The 15,604-nt window shown below is 42.4% G+C and overlaps 1 protein-coding gene across 1 annotated transcript in view; it reads left to right on the top strand.

The window, feature by feature from the left end:
- kdrl (kinase insert domain receptor like) overlaps positions 1 to 15,604 on the top strand; it is a 39,581-nt gene that overhangs the window by 6,525 nt on the left and 17,452 nt on the right. Inside the window, exons 2-17 of the mRNA XM_080465407.1 lie at positions 464 to 554; positions 1,563 to 1,783; positions 3,194 to 3,321; positions 4,373 to 4,532; positions 4,632 to 4,768; positions 4,864 to 5,035; positions 5,176 to 5,302; positions 5,434 to 5,603; positions 7,074 to 7,230; positions 8,953 to 9,067; positions 11,489 to 11,597; positions 12,717 to 13,001; positions 13,210 to 13,356; positions 13,606 to 13,734; positions 14,703 to 14,809; positions 15,105 to 15,234. Coding sequence (XP_080321533.1) covers positions 464 to 554; positions 1,563 to 1,783; positions 3,194 to 3,321; positions 4,373 to 4,532; positions 4,632 to 4,768; positions 4,864 to 5,035; positions 5,176 to 5,302; positions 5,434 to 5,603; positions 7,074 to 7,230; positions 8,953 to 9,067; positions 11,489 to 11,597; positions 12,717 to 13,001; positions 13,210 to 13,356; positions 13,606 to 13,734; positions 14,703 to 14,809; positions 15,105 to 15,234 — 2,385 coding nt within the window. The remainder of the gene's footprint in view (positions 1 to 463; positions 555 to 1,562; positions 1,784 to 3,193; positions 3,322 to 4,372; positions 4,533 to 4,631; positions 4,769 to 4,863; positions 5,036 to 5,175; positions 5,303 to 5,433; positions 5,604 to 7,073; positions 7,231 to 8,952; positions 9,068 to 11,488; positions 11,598 to 12,716; positions 13,002 to 13,209; positions 13,357 to 13,605; positions 13,735 to 14,702; positions 14,810 to 15,104; positions 15,235 to 15,604) is intronic.

Raw genomic sequence — 15,604 nt, 5'->3', positions numbered from 1 at the left:
GAGGCGGCTGTGGTTCCGTTGGTAGAGCCAGTCATCTTCCAATCCCAGTGTTAGTGGTCCAATTCCTCATCCCGCCCTGCATAAGTGTTGAGGTATCCTTTGGAAAGACAATGAACAAAAGTTACTCCCACTAGTGTGGAAACACATTACATGGCGGCCATCACCAGTGGCATGTGCGTGAATGTAAAGCGCGTTGAAACTGCTGTAGCAGCAGCTTTGGTATGTAATCAAAGTTCATTTAACATTTAGTAGCAGCAGACAATCACTTGCATAGGAGTCAGCGTTGCAGAATCGCACAAAGCAAACCCACATGCACAGTGCTGAAGTGATTCATTGGAATTTCCAGAGGTGTTTTCCATCCTGTTTACTGCAATAGTAATTGACACACAGCATCAAAGAGGTGCTGCAAAGGTGCAGTTTTGCTGATTTTTCTGCCTGAATGCTCTTTGTGTGTGCTGGACAGGACACCTGGAGAAAGAGCAAGCTCCCAAGATCTTTCCCTCCGACGACCCACTCATTCTTCATAAGGGCGACGTGTTAAGCCTCGTTTGCAGGTACGTACCCAATACACAAAGCTTGTCTCAGTGCCAGCTGGTCTTTCCCATTTGATGGACTGTAACTCAGTAAATCTACCCAAGTACTATACCTAATTACAATTTGGGAATACAGCAAATAGTTGAATGTCTATTACTGCTCTGACAGTCATGTGGGGTGAGGAGGGATTTTCTGTCACTACTGCTGTCAACTGTAGAATCTGTTTTGTGATTACATGCCAGAATGACCATAGATAAAATAAATGGCAAGTGACTTTGAGTTTGAAGACACTTGCCTGGTGTGACGAAGCAGTGACAGTAATTGGCAGGAACCAGTGACGGTGGTCTACATTAATTAGTGTGTTGCCATTTCCTTTAAGGAATGTTTGAGACCCATGTGGACTACATTCACATTTGTTAAGAATTTAGATCATTGCATCATTTTGTGGGCCTTTGAAGAACGATCATGTCTGTTTGATGCAATGCTTCCCTACAAGGCCATTTGGTAAGATTCCTGGCCCATACTGTATTCGCTTTCTGTTGCTGGATGAGAACTGGAGATTGCTTGACCCCCTAAATTCTGCAGGCGCAGGCAGTGGTATGCGAGACATGTTTGATGATCCTCTGGGATCTCCTTAATGAGGTTTCTTTTTTGTTTTTTTTTAATGGATTCTGTGTGGAAAGAATGTGTTAGCTGAGCACATCATTCAAGAGAAACATGTTCCCATGTGAAAGTTCAAGTAATCGGATGATTCAAGATTAACTCAAAATAAAAATAAAACGAACACCACGCCAAAACATCCCCAGGGTAGAAGCAGCCGCGGCCATCCTGAACTAATAAGCCTGTGAGGTCATCACTCGCTGTGAGACTTCCTAAAAATAGATCCAAGTTATGGAGCGTTTTATTTACTGTTGCTTCCTTGGTGATGCTATAGTTATTTTTACCTCGCCCATCAAACTTTGAGCCAGCAGGACTGAGTCATCAAATGTCGTCTTCAGCTTTGTTGAACCCTCGTTGTCTTCTGTCAGAGGTCACGGCCCCCTGCACTGGACGCTTGGCAATGCCAAGCAATCAGAGGACAGTACAGAGGACGTGACGGTGGAACGATGTGAAACCAGACATCACGCTCACTCGCACTGCAGCAACCTGACATTCGCAAACATGAGTGCCAATGACACGGGGAGATACGCATGCGCATACTCCGAATCTGGTTCAGACCTCGTTGCCTCGACGTACGTCTTTGTCAAAGGTGAGTCCTGGAAAACACACATCAAATGAGAAGTTTGTGGTGGCTTGTACCACAGAACTTTTTTCTTATTTTCTTTTTGTTGATTTAAAGAACCTCAAATTATTTCCCACAGTTGATATAAATCATATTTTAGCATGAGAAAAACTGACTTTGATGTCTGAAAATGCAGTGAACCAGCTCCACTGATAAGACGACTTTCTTTTTCGAGCTGATTGTTGATTTTTCTTCGATCCACAATGAAACTGTTTGTTTTCAGGAAAGCCATGATGCATTTGTGACTCTTTTGAAAAAGGCTTTTCACAGGGTGATTGTCATCTGCTGACGCCAGTTAGGAGGTTTTCACGTTGGACCAGAGCCACAAGCAATAGTGCCAAAGAGACCGAGCAAAATGGGCAAAGAGTAGTCTAATATTTCCTGCAAGTTACAAGAGCTAGGAAAAACATTTTTTAAATTTTTTTTTTGACAACAAATTAAAGGATAGTTAATGACTGAAAGAGTAAAAAAAATATATATATGAAGAATAGTTTCACATACCTTCCCTTCAGAAAACGAGACATAAATAAACTGTTTTTTTGTCGCTTCATCTGGAGTTAAAAGTCTGAGTTTGATTACACTGGAAGCTGTAACTTACTGCAACAGCTACTGTTGTAGTCTTCCCCTGTGCCTTGCGTGGCACCAGATGCAGTTTCAGCTGCAGTGAAATGGAGAATGTGTAGAGAAAAGAGGGGACCACAAATTCTAAAGCCAGAAAACAGAGTTGTTTTTAGAATTTAAAACAGTTGACTGTCATAAAAAGGTGGATTTTCATTGCTTTTTATAGCCTAACAATATAAAAGAGTTTCTCCATCACGTGTATCTCTTCAGCCATTGTTGGGGAGTCCTGCCTCTACCACATTTTGGTTATGGCTTTACAGTGATTCCAGGTTGGCTAACAATGCTGTTCTTGTGTTTAGTCTACTAGTTGCAAGTTTAGGGAAAACCTCTTTTCAGAGCGGCTCACTTTATTTTTCCATACTCACTTTTTAAATAACAGTTCCCTCATCAACCCCCGATCACAAACTCTTTCCTGTGAAATTCCCACGTTTGCAGTTTTTGTTACCTGGTAACTTTAAGAATAGTAAATATCAAATTTGAGATTCTTTCTCTTATCATTTGGTCTCCGGGTTGAATGCGCTAAAATTGCTACGTTCATGTCAAACACTGAGCTTGTGCATCCTGAACAAACTGCTGGTCATTGCGTATGCAATAGTCAGCAATCATTCATGTTCAACCTCACAAGGCAATACATTTGAACACAAGACTTTCTTGTTATGTGCGTTTAAAAAAAAAATTATAAATTAAGTAATACAACAAGTTAAATTGTCTGTCAATGTTTTGTCACTTAATGTGTAAATGGTTCTCATTCTTCAGATCCAGAGCAACCCTTTGTGGAGCCCCCTGATCCGACACCACAATTTTTAGGCATCTACAGGCATGAGCCCAGCCTTGTGATCCCCTGTCGAACATCCTCCCCTGATATTTCTGTTTCTCTGACAACGGTAAGGCCTCACAAAGACAGCCATCTGCCTCTTGTTTTCACTTCTGGGGTGAATTGATTGACTGTGCAGTGTATTGAAGCTGGCCCATATATTCCTATGGGCTTGGAATGTGAGGAAAGTCAAATAATACGTCATTCAAGAAGTGAAGATTGCTATTTATACCGTATCTGGATGTTCTTACTTGTCTTTGAAAGGAGTGTTTCCCCTGTGAGGTTCAGCTGACCCACCGGTTCTCACACACCTTGTGTGTTAAATCGCTGCAGCACATAGAAGGAGACCGGGGACAGTGGCTCGTCTGAGGGAAGCTCAGGGGCGGCAGAGGGAGTCATCCTGTCTGCTTCCTGAAAGACCAGGAAGGTGTTCCAAGAGTGCTCTTCTCAGAATAGACACCGCAACTAAATTTAGTCCTTCTTCTCTGACAAACATCAGGCAATGCAGTAAAAAACAACAACAAAAAAAACAGTACAGAGTGTGTTTATTCATAGGAAAACAACATGGAAATCAGCCATGTGTTTTTGGAGTTAAGTGTGAGATGTCAATGGATTAATAGTTTACTGAAGGCTGCAGATAACATTTCACATTTAATAACCACATTTGTAAGTGGAATGAAAGTTGTGTGAAAGTCGTAATGTCAGCTGAAAAGATTTGACATTTTCTTTCCAATCGCTGATTGACATAACACCATGTGTCATGGTGCCCACTGTGGATAAACTGCTCCTGGTCGGATACCTTCGATAGGGACGTTATGACCTTCCTGCTATTAATTAATCTGTTTTGCTCCTCCTTCCTGCTTCTCTTCCTTCCCTTTCTTCCTTTGCCTTCTTCCCTACCCGACTTCTGAAATGAGAACAAACAGCAGCTGGCACGCACATCCTTTTCCGAGTATGCACTGTTATGTTTGCCATTGAATAAATGACTGCAGAGGATAAACTTCTAAAACACACACTGATAAGATCTTCACTCCAACCGATGCCATTCATGCAACTTCAAATTGAGTGACTTACCCATTGGAACATCATGAGACGTGGCTGCTTTACTTTTTCTATTGCAGGATCCCAGTTTATCAGAGGAGGTCATAGAGCAAATGGAGTGGGATCCAAAGGTGGGGTTCAAGATTCCCTATGCTCCATATATGATGTACTCAATGCTCGTCTGTACCGCCGTGGTCAACGAGCAAACCTTCAAGTCCCACTACGTCCCTTACAGGCAGAGTAAGTCCACGAACCCTCCTTGCGTTGTCATGCTGCTTTCTTCAACGATTTAACATTTGCAGCTCTTGTGATATTCACGAGTCCTTGTGTATTTTTCAGCTAATATACTGACAAATGTGAAGATTACGCCGGAACACATCAGACTGTTGGTCGGAGACACCCTTGTCCTCCGCTGCAGTGGCGTGACCACCTACAATGGCCGACTCAACTTCTCCTGGGAGTTTCCTGGGAAGAAGGTGAGTACAGGGTGCCTTGTTAATATAATTATTTGACTGTGAATGATGATCACATGTAGTATAAATGGTGTTGATGGGGCTTGTCTTGTCTTTAGGAACATCAACATACCATTGTCACGTCGAAATTCAAAATCAAAAAGATTCTCGAAATAAATAATACTTTAGTGGTGCCAAACATCACCATGGAGAATAGAGGAGTGTATTGGTGCAAGGCGGAGCTTGGGTCCACAAATTACAAGACCACTTCAGCAAGAGTCATTGTCTTTGGTGAGTGTAATAATGTAAATCACTTATTACAGGTTCATTAAGAATAATAAGACTAAAATTATGTAATGATGACTTTGCATTTGTTTGATTTTTCTTGCCTTAACTTCTTTTTGTCTGTGTCCTTCATCTGTCTGTTGCAGAGCATCCGTTCCTGAACATTTCCTACAAGCCTGAGCGGCCCAGTCCAATAACTGTCAAAGAAGGCAGGAAGAAAGTTGTGCTTGAGCCCAAAGTCATTGCCCTGCCTCCACCAGACATTATAGCATGGTATGTAATTCTCCAGAGTCACAATGCCCAAATGTCATGTGGTGGTCAAGGGAGTATCTTTTTTTTTTTTTTTTTTTAATCTGTGAGTTAATTGATGTGCAAACTTTTTTCTCTCTCTTTTCAATTCGCAGGTACAAGGATGGAGTCCCTATCTTGAAGAATTCCACTTCCTACAAGATGTCTGGTCACAAATTGTTCATCCTGGATGTGGAGGAGAAGCACGCTGGTGTCTTCACCATAAACATGGGCAACAGGCTGAAGGGCCTGTACAGGAACCTGAGCTACACTCTGGTAGTTGATGGTAAGATATTGCCCAAACAAAAAAAAAAAAAAAAAACCTGGCAAAATTTTGCTGATCCTGAGGAAATGAAGCAGTGAGCTGAGGCTGCCTCAGCACTGCTGTTGCTCTCAGCTCAGTTCACTGGACGGCAGGTAGCAGCTCGAGTATGAGAGGAATTTGGGGGCTTGTTGATTCCAGGGCTGGATTGACGTAGCCGGGGCAGCTGTTGTTGATTATTGGGGCTCTTTTGAAGGGGCTTGGCGCAGTGTGTAAATGGCCCGAGCTCTATTCTGCACGCAGACTCCAACTGATCCAGACCCCCCCCCAGTCCATAGCATTTATTTGCATCCTCACCATGTGTATATACAGTGGAGCTCATATAAACAACATGTTTCACACAATATGTACACAGCTTGAGGAAAAACAAGGAGTATGTAATTCCTTGTTTTGATTACTCTGCAGACAATCGCGATAACTGTTAACACTAGGGGCTATAAATGTTGAAGCATGTTAAGTGGAAACTTGAATGGAGTCTGTTTGCTACAGAGTACAGAGAAGTGTATATCCGTTACTTTAAGCTTGCCACAGAGGGAGTAGAGCTATTTTCATTGCATTCTTTAAACATTTTCAAGGAATCCCTATGGCGTGCCAAAAAGTGGAAAAATCAGACCCCTTCTGGCTTGTATAAACTTTTATTTATGATCCATGACTAGCCGGCTCTACAAACCTTCTCTTTATTGGAATGGCCAAAAAAATAAAGCACAGGGATGCAAATAAACACAGTGAAGAGAGATGCCTGGTATCAATTAGAGAACTTGTTTAAACATTGTTCATCGCTTGTTTGGAGTTGTCACAACACTCAGGATTATGAATGTGTTGTATGTGATGGTTGGTGTGTGTGTGTGTGTGTGTGTGTGTGTGTGTGTGTGTGTGTGTGTGTGTGTGTGTGTGTGTGTGTGTGTGTGTGTGTGTGTGTGTGTGTGTGTGTGTGTGTGTGTGTGTGTGATGCAGGTTTTTGAGGTTCACCATGCCATGTTAGTGGGTGAAGCTTAATTGTTGTTGCTGTTTGAAATGCAGAAAATGGAGTAAGTAATGTGGACCCCCTGCTGAGATGACACAAGTATCCTTGTCTGTTGTTTATCACAGCATATACTGTATGGTCAAATTCACTGGCCTGAGCTTGGGCCACAGTGGCGTCGTTCTTTGAACTGCACGTCCGGGCCCTTCATTCATCCTGCCATTCTTCTCCTGCACAGTATCTAAAGGACAACCTGTGTCAGTGGCACCATTTTCACAGCCATCCATCACGACTGTTGTGTCTCATTATAAAGACATTGTGACATTCCATAGCAGGCTGGATTGAGATGATTGATAGTTTGTGTAACCTCTTATCTCGCGCTCTCTGTTTGACTTCTAATCTATTTCCCTGTGTGTGTTTGTGTGTGTGATTGTTTGTCCTTGTGTGGGTTTATGTGGATTTCTCATTTGCAGTGAAGCCAACTATACCGGAGGCGGAGCTTGCCAATCTGGATTTGCAACCTTACGTGTCTGGCAAACAGCACCAGCTGACCTGCAGTGCTTACGGGACGCCGTTGCCAACAATAACTTGGTTCTGGCAACCGTGTCACTCCGACCACACCTTCAGAGTGTGAGTCTTTGCGATTTATTGTTGAAATGGGATGTTCTCTGTTCATGCTTTTAACATCCTAAAAATCCCCAAAATGTTAATGTTAATTCTGAACAGCTGTTGATTACACATTTATTCTACAAATAGTTTGTTTATGCTTCAAGTAACTCCATCTATAGCAGTGGCACATCGTGAAATACTAACAAAGTCTGAGTATTCTGCAATCAAATTGATTGGCTTTACAGTTATCTGTTCAGTAATAGCTGCCAGTTTATAAGATATTTTCCTTTTTCCGAAAACTGTTCCCATGTTTATCTGTGTGACTGCCAACAGCAGAGAATAATTCAGATGCCTCTGAGTATGAAGTTGTGTCTTTATTTGAACTGCAAAGCAACATTACACAGCTGCATCTAAGACAACGGTCCTGGGCATTGCTGCAATATTTGTTCAGAATCACAAACAGACAAACAAACAGCATGACCCACCGAAGGTATGTTATTGTTGAAGACAGAACTGCCAGTACAGCCCGGAGATCCTACTATAAAACAGATCCACTGGAACTGAATTGACTTTGTCCTAGAACATGACAAATTAATCACAGCAACACAGCCCTCCAAGAACGGGGGGGGGGGGGTAAATAGCATAAAGGTATAAGAGAGGCTGCATAAACATGGGCTCGTAAATTAAATGAACATCTCTGGTCTTGCGACCGAGGCTTGTTATTGACAGCAGGAGATCTGTAGAGCCATTACGGCAAAAGAAAAAAAAAAAAAGGCTTTATTACTCTTAGGTTATCTGATCTGTTAAGAAAAAACACCCATGTGGGTAGAAAGAGGACTATTATGGTACATGCTGAATGACATTCCAGTAATTGTCTCCATTAAAAGGTACAACATGATTTGTACTGGCCAGATTTATGGTGAATAAAATCAAAAAGGTCAAAGTCCCTCAAAGATAATCAGAGCTGGCAACAGGAACAGTGGTTAGGCTGCAGCAGGCAGCTAATGAGACGGAGGAACAGCTACAGCCTGGTGGGAGGCCAATTGTGCAAAATGTTTGTTTTATACAGCGCTGACCCTGCAAAGTACCTGTCACTGTAAATCCAATATGTAGCCCTTCAAAATCATATCTCATCGTGATCCTGGGAGTTTGGAGCGGAGGGGACAGCATAGAGAAGAGGGGAGCTTGCTTTGCTGGAGGTGGAATAAGGCTGATGAATGCAGGGGGCAAAAGTCTGGGGATGTCTTTATCGCTGGGTTGAGGAGTTATCAGCTATCCCTTGCTGACCACCAAGGTCTCAGGATCAACCTTATCTCCTCTGGCCAGAACGTGTGGGGGGGGGTTCCTGTACGAGGTGACGCACAGCACAGCCCTTCCTGTCGCTGCTGCCGTTTCCTCCCCTGCCTCTCCACTCATCATGCTGATTGTTCGCAACCACGGGCGGTGAAGGGTTTGAGAGTTGGGGAGTGGGGGGTGGGGGGGTGGGGGGGGGGGGGGGGGGGGGGGTAGATCAAGTCTTTCTCCCGTACTTTACAACTCAGATAGCTTAGTATGGACCTGGACTCTATCCAGCTTTCAATTCAAGGAGAGGCTATTGCATTCATGCAACAGATTTTGGATGTATTACGCTGCAGTCCCTCACTGACATTACCAGTGAAAACAACACAAAAGGATGTTTTAGCTCGACTATATTATTGAAGGTCTTGAATTGTTATTGTTTATTACTTTTTCTCTTTTCTGCAGTTGCTTTGCTTACCCTGGGCCATTCCTGGTTACCACAAATAAAGGAGGAAATAATGTCCATAACTGGATTAGGAGCATAAATATGAAGACCGAACTGGTGAAAGGAAGAAACAAGGTATGTAGTTTCTCTTCACACATTCTCTTACCTTTATTTTATACACTGAATGCATTTGCTGCAAACATATTCACCATGATATAAAAGTGACAGGTATTAATGACCAACCCAATCGCAGGGCTTACATAAGGACAGGATCTGGAAGAGGTCTGGAGATATATAAACTAGCTAAGTCCAGTGATTAGGGCTTGAAAATCTAATTCAACATCTTAAACCCACAAATCCTCAATATTTTCCTCCTGTTGGCGGTGGTGCAATATTTCCCTTCACTGAAAGTGATTAAATTTGTCTGCCTTCGTTTTGACTTATGTAACTGACCAAAACCCATGAAAAGGCCCTCTGCAGTGCCGTTTAAAAAAAAACACCTAAAAACCCCACTTTTGTTATTCATTGGTGCACATGAAAGGCCATGATTTGTTCTTGGAATAACCATGCAAGAAAATATGTAAAAATGTTTTTAATGCATATAATGAGTAAAGGGAAGGGTCAAGAAGGGGTAGGGCAGATCCCATATTGATAAGTTCTGTACATTTACAGCACAAATGAAACTGCTGCCAGCTTCGGTTTTCTGCACATATAACTGACTGACATAGTTCATTTTCCATCACTGAAGTGATATACACCCTTCATTTTTGTATTTTCATATGGGGAAGTGCAGTAAATGAAACATCTGCACCTTCACCCTGAGCCTTGCCAGAGATGCATCTTCTCTTCTGTGGAGATTCTTCTAAACATCACAAAAGATGTGTGGCTGTGCACGTGCTGAGAACATAATGGCCCACACAATTTCTGCTTTTATTATTCAAACGTTTCTATTCTTTTTGTACTCAAGGTCACAATAGATTTCATTACTAAATTGTTCTTTTTTGAGTGTTTAACAACAGCCATGATCTTAAGTTCGGTTCATTTTTCAAGATCTTAAAATTCTAGTTTTCTGCAAAATCAGTTGTTTTTGTCTTTTTCTCTAAAAGGAAAAAAAACAACTTTCACCAGACAAGCTGAAAACACGCCACACAATGGCAAAACTTTAGACATCAATGCAAATGTCCTGAGAAAGCCTCTGACTCAAACTGTTAACCCCAAACATAATTAGTAGCAGGCCTTCGTCTCCCTATAGGATTCGGTCAGAGAATCCTATTACAGCTGGCTGGGTCAAATTAGGGCACAAATTAATCTGCAGAGGAGTGATTATTCTCAATAGAAATGTTTGTGTTTCACCGTTTTCATTTCTTGCACATATGTCAATGATATATTAACCTTTGGTCAATTAGCTATGATATTAAATTCTGAAATGTATAAAGATTTGTCACTCGATATCGAGTTTAACAAATTTTTTCAGTTCTAATACATGCAAGTCATAAATAAGGAGGCACTACTCATTTATAAGCACTTGCGGCCAGTCGCTGGTGCTTTATGAGGGTGAGGAGTAAGGGTCAATGATAACAAGCAGCAGTTTAAAAGATGAGGGATTTGTTGGAAGCGAATTCCTCTCTGTCACCTCACATAAATTGTGTTGGCCCGTGAATGAGAACATAGTCAGAACTGGGCCTCTGAGCGGCTCCCCTGCAAATCCAGTAGAGAGAATTGGAACAGCCGAGGTCATACTATCAGGAAAACATGGAGGTGCGACACGGGCACAGAGGTCATCGTGAGTCTGGTCAGGTCACCTCTTCAGGACTGTGCAAAATCATCTAAATGAGAGCTTCCGATCTCAGGTTACATCAATTTGAAGCAATGGCCGTAACATAATACCATAATACCACTCTGTCAATGTTTTCACAAATGTCATATGAACATGAATTAGACAACCTGAAATAACACCTATTCCTTTACCGCCTTACTTTCAGTACGGTGAATATTGTCCGCACAGTAACACTGACAGGGTTTCACCACCACAGCTGGGATTCTGATAGTCAACACAATACTTTCTGCCAGACTAGGAAGTTTTGGCCAGCATACTCCAGACAATACTCCCACATCATTCACTCTCTTTGATGTAGCTGACTGCCCCCAAAAAACAGATGTCACTGTGAACACTAAACAGAACCCCACGAAGTCTGGACCACATCCAGGCTTCACTATTTTTTCTTTGTCTATTTCGGCCATTAAAGATTTTGTTGTGGAGTTCAAATTGAGTGTGGCGTTAGAAGTGCTTTCCAGGTAATGGGCCTCAGCTCTTAATGTACGACACAGGGCTGAAGGATACTTGGTGGGTTTTAAGACTCCAGATGTATCCTTTCATTAATGTCAAACATTGGAGGGTATAAAACATACCAGGCTCGGCCCAGATCTCTCAGTTGTTCGTTAAAGGCAACTCACGTCACTGATGGTGATCACACCCTAAAGAACATATCACACCAAAAGTCACATTAGACATTGTCATTATTATTGCCTTTCTAATCTTTTTTCGATCTTAATTAGACGGCGAGTACCCTGGTGATCGGAGAGGCTCGTGTGTCTGGAAACTACTCATGTGTGGCCAAGAATAAGGAAGGAACAGCTACCATGACCGTGCCGTTCTACCTTGATGGTAAGTGGGTCACTAGAATACAACATTAGCCTCAAACTCTTAACCGCTTGGCTGAAAGTGCACAGAGACAAATCCCCCATTTTTGTGATTGCAAAGTGTACCATACCATGTGCTGAGTTCTTATAAATGATCTACGGACACAGTGCACGTTGTAATGAACTACAAAAGCAGGGAAGGAATGTGCAGATTGTATTGTGCAATAAAGACACCGGAGGGGGGCATTAATTGAAACCATCTTCCACTGTAGCTGCGCAGCTTCAGGGTGGAAGAGAGGCAAACATGTCCCGAGCCATATGGAGCGCTATAATGGCATGCGTTTAAATACAGCTATGAATAACTGCATTCCTGCTCCACTGCCAGCAGGTCATTCCTCCTGGTCTGTGTGCCTGTGTACGCAATGAAATTGTAGTTTTTTTTATGCATAACTGAGTAGTTCCAAATGTTCCCAAAATGGGACGTACATCATTATCGTTATGTAATACTACATACAACCATAGCTCACTTTATAATAAAGTGAATCAAATCTCTTTAAAAGCTTGATGAATCACATTTTCCTGAAGGTTGAAGGTCTTCTTTTGGGGACAGAGGGATTTATATGTACCCATAATTAAGTACAGGATACCAAGTGGCTAAAGTCATTCTCCCAGAGTGAAAGATTTCCCAGGAGGAGTCCCGCTCCCCTCCAGAGGTGAGGAAGACAGAGAATGATGGAATGCTGCTAAAAAGAGGACAGAGTTGTAATAACAGCTGTCTTCTCTTACGGAACAGAGAATGCTTTCCAGCAAACTGAATAAACAAGCACAGTCTGCTTCCCTTGGGGTGCATGCGCAACCTCACTCCAATCGCATGTGTGCAGATACACCATCAGCAAACGCTGTGCACCAGCAACATGCTTCCAATTAGCAATGATGAAACAGGAAATAACTGCAAATTTGACATTCTTGGCCTCATGATGAGCAGCTTTGTGCCCCAAACTTTTTTCCAAATTAGGTTCTCTGGCCAGCAGAGAATGTGTGTGGATTTAAAGTGTTTGTAAAATGTCACTGAGAACTCTGGTTGACCCGGGCTGACCAACACTCACGTCCTAATTCATCTCATTCTTGCACGTTTTCACATTAGATGACCTGGAGGAAATCAACATCGAGCCTCAGACAGCCATTGAAGGGTATGACGTTACCCTGACCTGTCTGGCGACCCGTTACCTCTACACCGACCTGCAGTGGTTGGATTCCAGGAATCAAACCATCACCGCGAACGTGGGGAGTCTCCAGATAAGCCGCTTCTCCATTTCCATTTCTCTCTACCTGCACAACGTGTCCCAAAAGAGCAGTGCGGGTTACAAATGCCAAGCGTACAAATTGGACAAGAATGTGAAATACAAGAGCGTTGCACTTAAAGTAGATGGTAAGTCAAAGGAGGATACGAGAAGTTAAACACTTTGTACTTCAAGCATTTTTGTTTTTCACTGATTGCAACACTTTTTCCATAAACTATCTTGTCTTGTTACTGGCGAAAAAAGTGTATCTGCTTCAAAGATTATATCTATCTGTGTGTCCATCCATCCATCTCTCTACCTATTCCTTATTTATTGATTGGTCTATTTGCTATGCAGAAAGACAACGGCCGTTGCTGAGTCAAAATCTAACGAATCAGGACGTAAACAGCAGCAGCATCTTGTTGCTTGCGTGCTCTGCTACTGGAGTTCCTCGTCCCGAGATCATGTGGTACAAAAATGGAGTTCCAGTGAAAGAGAGTCCAGGTAACGCTTTGAAGATTATTGATTGTGCTGTGAACATCACAAAAAAAGCTCTTTGGTGCAATAAGGCAGAAACAAGATGGAGAGGAGAATCAAAAGTTACTGTTAGCAGAGAAAGTCAAAGCTTTTTATGTTGTGAGGTGACCGTGAGTGGTGTGAAAGGCGTCTATAAATGAAATGCATTATTATTATTACAAATGAAAACCCCAATTTGCTTTATACAGACTACAAGTTGCGGCGTGTGTTTTTCAGGTATCACTCTGGGAGGGGACGGCGTTCTGACCATCGAGAGGGTGAAGAAAGACGACGAGGGCCTGTACGAGTGTGTCGCCAGCAACGTCGCGGGTGTGGCGAAAACAAGCGCGGTGGTTACTGTGCTCGGTGAGTCATTCAGTCACCGCAGCAGCCGTGTGAGGTGGCGTGCGCACCGTACAGACCGTATCATGACACACACACACTGATCAGTTGTCTGCGCGACGGAGTTGCTGCATTTTCCGCATACCCAGTCAAAACATCTCAGGGAGCCCGGACGGCCTCGTGTTTTCTTGTCATCACTACAAATAGCTCGGCTCGGACTTCAGTGAGAAACGTCTCCCCTGACAGAAAATTTGTGGCTGCCAGGAATGCCGGGTGAATTCCTTCTTGGGTTTTATGATCGTGGCTCTGGCCGAGGGCCCTTACCTCGAGGACATAACCTCTGCGAAGTGTTAAGAGGTCCACTAATGAGTCTAAAAGATTGACTGCTACAAACTACCAGGGGACTGGAGACACATAGGAGATAATTAGAATTGAAGGCCGGGTTTTTTTCAGTGTGTGTGTGTGTGTTGCCTCTTTGCTGTTGCCGGTACAATGAATCATGCGTTCGGACGAGAAGGTCTGATATCGCCGCCACGTTTTAGGCACCACGTTCTTACAGACTGCTTTCGTTTTGCTTGAGGATAAACTTTGTAGTCATCTTTCCGTCTTCACTGTAAAAAAAATGTTCCAGCAGCACACTGCACGTAGACCTTTCTGCACTGTTGGTTTGGTCAAGCACTACTGGAAATAAGAGCTGGAGAAAAAGTTCAGATTCACTGGATAACGGCCATGTGAATGGTTGGGAAAGCAGAGTTTGGGAGATTAAACTGTAGTTCCTTTTGATGTACAACTGTTCAGAGAACATTTAGGAAAGGACAATTAAACCACAGTTAGATAGAATGACTGTATTCAAACAGTACAGTGCTCTTTATTCACACTGGGTTTTTTTTGGTTTTCATATTTCAAGCTTCGACCAATTCAGCGTGAAAGTATGTGAGCTCACTCAAAGTACACAGAGTCCCAGAAGTTTAATGCTGTTCTTCTCTTTCCAGGAGATGAAGGGAAGGCGAACGTTGAGGTCATAATCTTGGTGTGTACGGGAGCTGCAGCCACTTTCCTCTGGCTCATGCTCATCCTGTTCATTCGCAAGCTGCGGAAGGTAAAACATTTCTCAGAAAAAAAAAACTTTTGAGATGCAGAAATGTGACGCTGAAATTGTGAAATATCATAGTTCCTCTTTCATTTTCATTTATTTATAATTTGGCATGCCGATTGCGAAATACAGTTTGAGAGTTAAATTTTACCCAGTATTTCAGATTGACAAAATTATTGAGTTCACATATTGAAAAGTTTAGATTTGGATGGACATCACCACTTAAAATAAAAAACTAACTTCTAAAGATAGCTGTCAGTGTAATCCTGCAGAGATTCACGTTCGTCTTTAATCACTTCAGCAACCAGCGCACTACAAAATGGGTCCATCTATCATCATTGATCCCGACGAATACCCCCTCGACGAGCAGAATGACCTCCTCCAGTATGACAGCAGTAAATGGGAGTTTCCCCGTGACCGTCTACGACTAGGTAAGAACTGTGCAATTTCTTCAATGTGTGGGAAAGTCTTTCTTTTTAAATTACTTTCTTATGCCGCAGACGAACGATTAACAGTTTTAATCCTTTATGTCGCACATAAGTGTTGACATAAAGGAGCAGCTCTGAAATCGAAAGGGTTTTAGATTATAAGGTTGATTATATTCGCTAAGTGGTGTTTTTCTACTTGTCTGTTGGAAACTAGGACAAAAAGACATTGTTTTAGGAGAACTAAATGGAAAGAAAAAAAGAAAGATATTTCAATCAGTCCTCTTAAAAAAAGACAAAGACATTAGAGTGACTCTGCAAATTTGTGCTGATGAATTGGATTATTTGCTTTTCAACATTAGATTAATGTGATTCT

Source organism: Lipophrys pholis (genome assembly GCF_963383615.2).
Source record: "Lipophrys pholis genome assembly, chromosome: 6".
NCBI classification, from domain to species: domain Eukaryota; kingdom Metazoa; phylum Chordata; class Actinopteri; order Blenniiformes; family Blenniidae; genus Lipophrys; species Lipophrys pholis.
Note: the sequence above shows the minus strand (reverse complement) of the source record. Positions and strands in the feature narration are given on the sequence as shown.